The following is a 9,134-nucleotide window of genomic DNA, read 5'->3' on the forward strand; positions in this document are numbered from 1 at the left end:
AACAACAACCCGGGGGCCCCTAACCTCGAGAAGGTGTCTGCTACCCCCCCAACACACAAGCGGAGGTGCGTCCGTACGATGCCGTACCGTAAATTGCGCGCGACACGTCATGATGATCCTTCACACTTTCTTCGGTTCGGTTGCTCTCGTGCTTGCTTACCAGTTCCTAACGTAGCCCAGTTAGTTAACTAATTCGTACATGCATACTTACACACATACATACGTACACACTTGTGGACTACGGAGCTCTCCTGGGTAAAGTTATTCGTGTACCACCATAAGCGGCATTTCCCGCATCTCGGTTCAGATCATTAACACACCCATATACACGCGCAAACACACAAACACACAAACACACAAACACACACACGTCAGTGTCCTCCCCACCCGCCCACCCGCCCACCCCTCCCCCTTCCTTTAGTCCCTGAGGGCAATCAGGCGACCCCCCTCCGTCCCCGGAGTCCAGTCGTACCAAGTAACGCTGTCTCAGGACGGTTGCGTCAACGACCCTGCCGTACACCCCCGGCAGCGATGCTGGCCGCATCGCGGCCTGTACAACGATGTTGCCATGCCGGGCGCAGATCCCAATGGCTACAATGGCGTCAAACTGACGGGCTACATCATACACATGCTGCAAGTGCGTACGGCGTGTACGGCAGTACGGAATGGGCATTAGTGCCCATCGGTTTCTGTTAGCATGTGGCTCTTCAGCTCTTCAGCCCGGGGGGTGCCCTGTTGCACACAGGGGCAGGGGGGCAGGAAGGGGGCGAGGGGGGAACGGAGGAGGGGAATCACAGCACGCACCTGTATGTGTATGTGTGAATGTCTGTATGTGTGTATGTGTGAATGTGTGTATGTGTAAACGCTAATGTCAGATACCAGGGCTGAATAACTTGTCCGAGACATCATCATCGTCATTACCTTCGTTGCCTCAAATCCGCGCGCGCAACTGCCCCTCCTGGCCCCCCGTGAAGTAAATGAACCCTGCCGTACCATCCCTCTTGCCGACATGTGTGTATTTCGGCCCCCATAAGGCCCCTCATCACTTTCCACCTGGTCCCTGCGGAATCATGACACCCCCCCTTGCTGCTCAGCTCTCTAGCTCTCGGGCTCATCGACCAGTATCGATCCCTAGCGTGCGGATGAAGGAAGCCGGGAAGAAGGTGCTGCTTACGTTGTCGTATTCTTGTCGTCAGTTGGCTGTGGGGGGGAAGGGGGGGAAAGGGGGAAACCCCCTTCCCCTACTCGCACTTCTTTACGGCTTTGCATTACTGCTTTCTCTGCTTTTTTAGTCCTGGCGGCTTAGGTAGGTAGTCTTTCCGACATCATCTTCACTTCGTCATCCCGAGGTCGCGGTCTTCACGGACGCCTTTCGGCCAGTTCTACGTCTGGTACACTCTTGCCCTGGCAGCAGCTTCACTCGTTTGTGGTTCCTCTTTCCCCCCCTCTCTTCCCCCCCCCTCGCACCCTCATTGTGAGTTTCATGAAACCTTGAAGTCTTCCTCGCCCCCCAACCCGTTCACTCGTTCGTGGTTCGTCTTCCCCCACCCCCCGGCCCCCAGGTCGTTTACCTCTGTGATGTGTTGCTCACGGAGGCGTGTGTGGAGAACCTGACGGCATTGGGTTGCGCCACGAGGACGTACGGCACACTCGACCCCCCCTGGACACCGCTGACGTTGGCACAGGGCGGAGGGCACCCGCCACTGCCGTACCGAGGAGCTCCCAGGGATATCGTCATGCATACTGATGACGTGGCGGATGCTGGTACGGCAGGTGTTTCAGGGGGCCGCGAGGGAAGGCGGCTGAGCCCGGCGGCGAAGGGCGGCCTCGCGGGAGGTGGGTTTCAGGGGAGGGCACGCGTGTGTGTATGTGTGTACGTGTGTGTATGTGTATGTGTATGTGCATGTGCGTGCGTGTGTGTGTGTATGTGGCGTAGGGGCGAAGGGGAGGGGAGAGCAGGGTGGCAGCGTGTTAAAGAAAGGGCAGATAAGCGTACACTGTACGAGTGGCCGGGTGTGGAGGGGAGCGGAAGGGTGGAGCAGAGAGCAGGGAGACCTGCGGGCTGACGGAGTGGCGTGGGGGGGTCTGCTGGGGACATACACATACATACACGCACACGCACCATCCGAAGTGCAAGGTACCGCGCTTATCTGTATATATGTACGTAGTTAGGTAGTTAGGTAGGTATGTCCAGGTGTATATAAAGGGGCCTGCAGGGCCGCCGTCGGCAATGACTCAGCTGAAGCTTCTGTCCTCAGCTGAACGTGTCTAGCCGTTGAACCCATCCCCCTGCCACATACATACACACATACATACATACATCATACAGACAAACAGACAGATAGACAGACACACACACAAAAAAAAACGCGCATGCGTGTACCTGACCCCACCTGCAGGTTTGGTGGCGGCGGCATTGGCGGCGGTGGCGGCGGTGGTGCTGCTGCTGCGGCGACGAGGAAGGCCGCCAGCTGCAGCCCCCAACACCCCACTCCCCTCCTCCGTCCCCCCACAAAACCCCTCCTCCTCCTCCTTCAACGCCCCGTGGTGGTGGTGCCGTGTACGACATCTCATGAGGGCGCCTCCGGGCAACCCGTGCTGGGTCAACACAGCGACGACTGCCGCTGCCGGGGGCGATACTACCGAAGCTAAATTGAAGTAGGTACAGCGGTACGGCAGTACGGCAGTACGGCAGTATGCATTATGATGCATGATTTTGCCATATAATGTCACAAATCATTTTAACATTATCCAAACAAGCACAGCTAAGAACAAATTTTCGCTGCACAAGGGACGAACCCCAACCCACGGATCTGCCAGGTAGAATTCAACCAACCAACCAACCCTAGGTAACCACTAACCAACTAACCACCAACTAGCTAAGCCGCTAACCCATTCCCTGAACCCCCCAGGGTGCCTTCCTCGACGCCCAACTCCGCCCCGTGCTCGGCCTCCTCCCACAATGAGGGGGACGGGGGTGACAGCAATGACGCTGCCGCCAAGGCCACTTCGCAAAAAAGTAAATCAACGTTGAAGGCGATGCTGTCAGTTCTTGGCAGCGACTGCGGAGCCTCGGTCTTATCCAGACCATCCAGGTTCGAATCCTTCCCCCGACATCGGCGCTCGACCAGCGAAGTGGTGGAGCCGTCTGATGCGGCATCCCCCGAGGCTGCAGCCGCTGACAGTGCTACAGCCGCGGGAATTGTAGCTGCTGGCAGTGCAGGAGCAGCGGGGGGGCCCGGGGTAATAGCTGTAGCAGCCGTAGCAGTAGCAGCAGTAGGGGTGGTTGGCGGGTATGGACGCTGTAGCGCGCCTGCGGGGATTCGTCATCCCTCGAGTGAGGCCGCGGGCGGCGGCGGCGGCGGCGGCGGCGGCGGCGGTGATGGAGATGGTGGCAAGGGCGGGGGAGGGAGGGGGGGATGCGGCTGGGGAGGGACTGCTGCGGCGGTAAATACGGCGGATGGCATCCGCAATCTGCCGGGCAATGTGCCGGTGCCCTCAACCTCCGACGGCGAGCGGCGGCGGCCTCGGGAAGCAGGTGCACCAGTGGTGGGGGTGTTTCGGCGTGTGTGTATATATGTATGTATGTGTGTGTGTGGGGGGGGGGGAGGTACGGATGGTTGTGAGCAGGAATCGAGCTTTGTTTACAAAATGTAGTAAATTTTGCATGTTTCGTACTTTCAATGAATGCTATTGCTCAGCCTTATCCCCGCACGTATCATCATGGATCCGTACATCCGTACATCCGTACATGGAAAATCTGATCACCAAAGTCAATGTGTCGATGTTTTTCCTCTGCTATTGCTGCTGCTGCGGCTGCTGCGGCTAAATCCCAGGAGGAGGTGCGGACGGCGATGCGGAGTCCGCTGCGGCTGCGCAGTCGCCGTCTCCCCCCCGCGGGGCTCCTTCGTCAGTCGCGGCGGGGGTGGTGGTGACGCCCCGCACCCCCCACCGCCCCGACATCAACCTCAAGCTCCGTTTTGTCAGGCCTCAACAAACCCCATCACAAGAACAAGACCAACAACACCAGCAACTGAAGCCGGGCGACACGAACACCCCCAGCCCCCCCAACCCCCCCAACCCCCCCAACCCCCACTCCCACACCAAACAACTAGAACCCCAATCCCCCCGGGTCGGGGGTGAGGTGCGGGACTCGGAACAGGGTCAGACAGAGACCCCTCTCGCCGACGGCGCTGCAGTACGGCACCTCCACAATGCCCCCTCGACCTCCCCCTCGGCCTCCCCCTCGGCCTCCACGACTGCCCGCGAAGAGGAGCTCGTCCTGCTTCCCGTCCTCCGCGGCAAGGGCTCCTTCGGGCGGGTGGTGGAGGGGCGATACCGGGGGGGCCTGGTGGCTGTGAAGCTGCTGACGGGTGCGGGTATGGTCCCGGGACCCCCCCCGGGGGGCGGCGGCGACCACCGCCTCCTGCGCAGCTTCACACACGAGGTGGAGGTGCTGGCGAGGTGCGACCACCGTAATGTGGTACGGCTGCTGGCGGCGTGTTGCTGTCCCCCGCCGCGTCTGTGTTTGGTTATGGAGCTGATGGACACCTCCCTGGAGTGTATGATTCGGGAGGCGCCGGGCCGGTTGCTGCCCATGAGCGCGGTGAGGGGGGAGGGGGAGGGGGAGGGGGAGGATTATATATATCAACTTGGATGGAAATCGTGGTGATGTAAAAGTCAAACAAACAACTGATGACTGCCGTACTTGGTGTGTGTAAGGAAAGAGGAAGCGACAAGGGAGGAAGGGGAAAAGGAAGGTCGTCAGTGTTGTGCATCGGCGTCATGCTTATCGCACATTTTAACATACACACATACATACGTACAAACACGCAGGTATTGGATATTGCAGTGGACATTGCCCGCGGCCTGGAATACCTACATCCCACCATAGTGCACCGGGACCTCAAGGTACGGCAGTGGGGGGAGGTTTCGGAGGGATGGGGTCGGAAGGGGGGAAAACACGGCGTGGTGGTACACGTACGTCCGCACACCAATCCACGTCGTCCTCCTAAACCCCCCTCCATGACCCCTGCTGTCCAAGTTCCCTCTTACCCTCTTCCTCAGCTTTTTTTTGTTCATTTCACTTCATATTCATTTCATTTCGTTAAAGAAATGACGTCATTTAAATTGCAACGAGAGAAATGGAAATAAAAGAAGGAAAAAAGGGTACTCCGATCGCTCCTCCCTCCCGCACGCCCTCGAACCCGCCCTTTTCTTTCCCTCCTCATGACTCACTTCCCACCCGACATACATGCATGCAAACCTACATACGTACGTGCACACACACACGCACACGGCAGCCCGCCAACGTGCTGGTCAACGACCCTCTGGGCCCGAACCAGGTCGCCAAACTGTCGGTGAGGGGGGTTGAGGGGAGGAGGGGGGAAAGGGGGGAGAGGTTGAGGGGAGGAGGGGGGAAGGGGGGAAGGGGTTTGGGATGCTGTTACGACACCGTACAGAGGATTCGGTAGCCCACAACGGCAACCAAACCCTCCGCGGCACTACTGTGTGTTTTCTTGTGTATGTGCGTCTGCTCGCTCTAACCTCCCAACCCCCCTCCCCCTCCCCCCTTTCCGTAGGACTTCGGTCTGGCGCGTCTGAGCTGTTCGGAGCTCCGTACGCGGCACCCGGAGGCGGGCACGGTGCGTGTAGGGGTAGGGGTAGGGGTGTAGGTGTATTGGGGTTGGGGGTGTATTGGGGTTGGGGGAAGAGACGGGGGTTGCATAGTTACAGTGTTCCAGGATTTCGGGGTTCCGTATTAACGCTTGCATCAACCTATTCAAATGCCTAACTGCCTACCTACCTACCTAACTACTTCAGCATCTAACTACCTAACTGCCCAACTGCCTAACTAACTATATCCCACGTACGTCACACAACTCTGAGACCCCTCCCCCCACACACACACATCCAGGATATACCCCGGCTCTACTCGTGTCGTACTAACTCCTCCCTTTCCCCCCACCCTGTATGCAACCCACCCCTCCTGCTCTCTCCCTTTTTTGGCGGTCAGCCTGCGTACATGGCCCCCGGTGGGTCGGGGGGGGTTTGGGGCGGTGTGGGGGATGCGTTGGGGGGCGTTAGGGAGGGGGGTTTCGAGCGCGGAAGTGGAGGACGGATGGGTACGGTACGGCAGTGGGTACGGCAGTGGGTACGGCAGTGGGTTTTCTATTGGGTCAAGACTCTCTCTCTTGCTCCCTCACACTCAGGGTTCTTCACCCCGATTCGGGCCCGAACTTTTTTGAGATATTTCCGTTTTGCCCGAAAGGAAAATTAGTGCGCCCCGGAGCATCCCGAACGGATTTTGGGCCTCTTAGAGCATTTTTTCGGGGACCCCACCGAAGCCTTTTGAAGGCATTTTCGGAGAAAACCGAACGATATGTCAGCGTAAATTTGCATGTTTTCGGGCGCAGACGGGGCCTGGAAACCGGGCTTGCCGTATAAGGCCCGCTTGGTCATCAGTCAAACAACAAGTAGAAATGTGCATTGCGGCTGTTTCGCAGCTGTATCGCAGACATTTTCATACATCTAAGCATATGCATAGTTAAACATGCCCGAGTCAACTGATGATGAGCGCCCAACCAAGGTGCCCCGCATCTCCCTCGGGATTCGCGGCTTCGGCAAGCTCGAACGCCCTCTTCGATGTCAGCGAACTTGACGTTTTGCAGAAAGAGTTTTCAGTTATGAAGTCTAAGATAGCCTTGCTTTGGGTAAAATCCTTGCTGAAATATTTCTCCCAGGCGCTATGTTCCAAAATAAAGTCAAACACCTGTTAATTCAGCCGTCCTAGCATATAACGATAGAATCCACAGCTAAGCTCTACCCCGAAAACCGCTTCAGACAGTTTCGGGGTACCCGAAAACATTGTCAGGTTGACAGGAAAATTTTCGGGGAGGGCCCCGAAAGGTTATTCAGAGGGTTTCGGACACGACCGAAATTTTTGGGTACCCTGGTGAAGAGCTCCCTGGTCAAGAGCTCCCCACCATAGCCTAGGAGGAGGATGAGGGTGAGGAGGTAAAAGGGAGAATGCTCCGGAGTGCTATGTAAATAGCTCAGGTGGTTGTGTGTTTTGTGTTGTGTATTGTGTCCCCTGGACCCACCCCCTCCCGGGTTTCCCCCCCGCCACCACCAGAGTGCTTTGACGTCACCGTGTCGGCCATCACGTGCCGAGTGGACATCTACGCGTTAGGTAAGTTTGACTTTTTACTGATCGGCGGTTGGCGGTTAGCGGTTAGTGGTTGGGGGGTTGTTAAGTCTTGTTGGGGATAAGTGTGCAGAGAGCGCAAAGGGGGTTATGCAGGAGGGATTGTGCGTGGTGGGGGTGCCGACGGGCGAAACACGACCCCCGTACGGCAATCCAGAGCAACCAGAGTAGCCCCGAATCCATTACGCGCTTGATGTGGGGAGTTTAGCAGCATGGGTTTCAAACATGGGTTTCGCGCTGTAAAGGATACAGAGGTCGACGTACGTACGACTGTACGAACGTACGGAAAGCATAGGAGGCTACCTTCATGCGCTCATTCGCGGCCCCTGACCGCCCTCCCCCAAATACACGTTATTACCCCCCAATACGCACCTCGCCACAGTTACGTGGTCCACGGGCCCCGGCATCCCTCGGCTTCCATAACAATGCCGTACGAATGTACAATTTTTTGCTTTTGAAGTGTCTTTTCCCCCGTACCTTTCTGGCAGGTGTACTGCTTTGGGTGATGCTGACGGGTGTACAGCCTTGGGAGGTAAGCCGCATCGTCGTACCTTCGCCCATCGGAGAGTGGCGGGAGGACGTGGGGGTTCACCGGGCAAAACACACCATGCCTGGTCGCCGTACCGCGTGCAAATGCCGTAACGCCAACCGGTCAAGCCCTAGGGGTCTCTTTCCGTAGCAGCACACCTGCCGTACAGGACCCTCATCCTTACGCCGCCGCCTACTCCCCAGCACCCGCACCCGCCCTACGGGCAGTTGCACCGTTGATTTGGATTCGTACGGCACTTTACGGCACTTGGAGGTATTGACCCGCTACTGTCTGTCTGTCTGTCTGCCTCCCCCCGCGCACCTCATCCCCGCCCCGCCCCCAAATACACCGGGACACATATCCCCCCCCCTCTTCCCCCCCCCAGGGCCTCAACTTCATGCGCCTTGCCCTCAAGGTCACCTACGGCCAGGAGCGGCCCCCCCTGTCCGCCACACCGCCCGGCCGCCGCGTCCCCAAGCTGCTGCGCCTCGTGCAGCGCTGCTGGGATCAGGACCCGCGCAGGAGACCGGCGGCGGCGGAGGTGGCCAAGGAGCTGGCGCTTGTACGGGAGATGGTACGACAGCAACAGCAGCAGGAACAGGTAGGGGACAGCGGCACAGCTGGTGGGCGAGGTAACCGATGTATGTATGTATGTATGTATGTATGTATGTATGTATGTATGTATGTATGTATGTATGTATGTATGTATGTATGTATGTATGTATGTATGTATGTATGTATGTATGTATGTATGTATGTATGTATGTATGTATGTATGTATGTATGTATGTATGTGTGTATGAATGCATCCATCACCAGAACCGCCCCTGCAGCATCGCAGTCGTACATCCTGTCGTACTTTGTGATGGCTAGCCCCCTCCCGAAGGTGCCGCTGAGCCATTCCACCGCCACAAGGAATCTGTTGATGCACAACTGAACCCGCCGCAGGGGGGAGGACTCCAGCTCGGCTCCGAAACCGCACCCGCAGTTGGGGAGTGTGTGGTACCACCAGGGCCCCAGCCGCGGCGTTGTATGGCGGTGTTTGACGGCTGCCGAGGGGCAGCGGGCGGCGCGGCACGAGCCGCAGCAGCGGTCGCGGCCGCAGCAGTGGACGGACAACCGTACGACGAGCAGCTACTGCCGTACAATTCTTACTACCGTTGCCACCAACCACATTATGATGCTCGTCGACCATCGCCGTTTGCGTACGAGCAGCACCTGTACGAACAACACCTGTTGGAGCAGCGCATGTACGAATATCGCCTGTACGAGCAAGCTGTACAGCAGCGGTTGGCGGTTGGTCGGGTAACGCGGTTATCTCAGCTGCAGCGCCAGTCGTCCTTTTGCTCGGCCCACAGCCATGGCAACAAAAGCAACAACAACAACAGCAACAGCAGC

At 57.8% G+C, this 9,134-nt stretch overlaps 1 protein-coding gene across 1 annotated transcript in view; it reads left to right on the plus strand.

The window, feature by feature from the left end:
- The window catches only part of VOLCADRAFT_106826 (uncharacterized protein), a gene marked incomplete at both ends in the record, with an annotated part of 15,706 nt that overhangs the window by 2,495 nt on the left and 4,077 nt on the right, over positions 1-9,134 (plus strand). Inside the window, 13 exons of the mRNA XM_002955446.1 lie at positions 61-65; positions 422-637; positions 1,095-1,163; positions 1,563-1,836; positions 2,400-2,658; positions 2,913-3,538; positions 3,837-4,606; positions 4,837-4,911; positions 5,304-5,360; positions 5,583-5,645; positions 6,017-6,035; positions 7,136-7,233; positions 8,122-8,337. Of these exons, the coding sequence (XP_002955492.1) occupies positions 61-65; positions 422-637; positions 1,095-1,163; positions 1,563-1,836; positions 2,400-2,658; positions 2,913-3,538; positions 3,837-4,606; positions 4,837-4,911; positions 5,304-5,360; positions 5,583-5,645; positions 6,017-6,035; positions 7,136-7,233; positions 8,122-8,337 (2,747 nt within the window). The remainder of the gene's footprint in view (positions 1-60; positions 66-421; positions 638-1,094; positions 1,164-1,562; positions 1,837-2,399; positions 2,659-2,912; positions 3,539-3,836; positions 4,607-4,836; positions 4,912-5,303; positions 5,361-5,582; positions 5,646-6,016; positions 6,036-7,135; positions 7,234-8,121; positions 8,338-9,134) is intronic.

The sequence above is a fragment of the Volvox carteri genome (genome assembly GCF_000143455.1).
Source record: "Volvox carteri f. nagariensis unplaced genomic scaffold VOLCAscaffold_52, whole genome shotgun sequence".
Taxonomy (NCBI): domain Eukaryota; kingdom Viridiplantae; phylum Chlorophyta; class Chlorophyceae; order Chlamydomonadales; family Volvocaceae; genus Volvox; species Volvox carteri.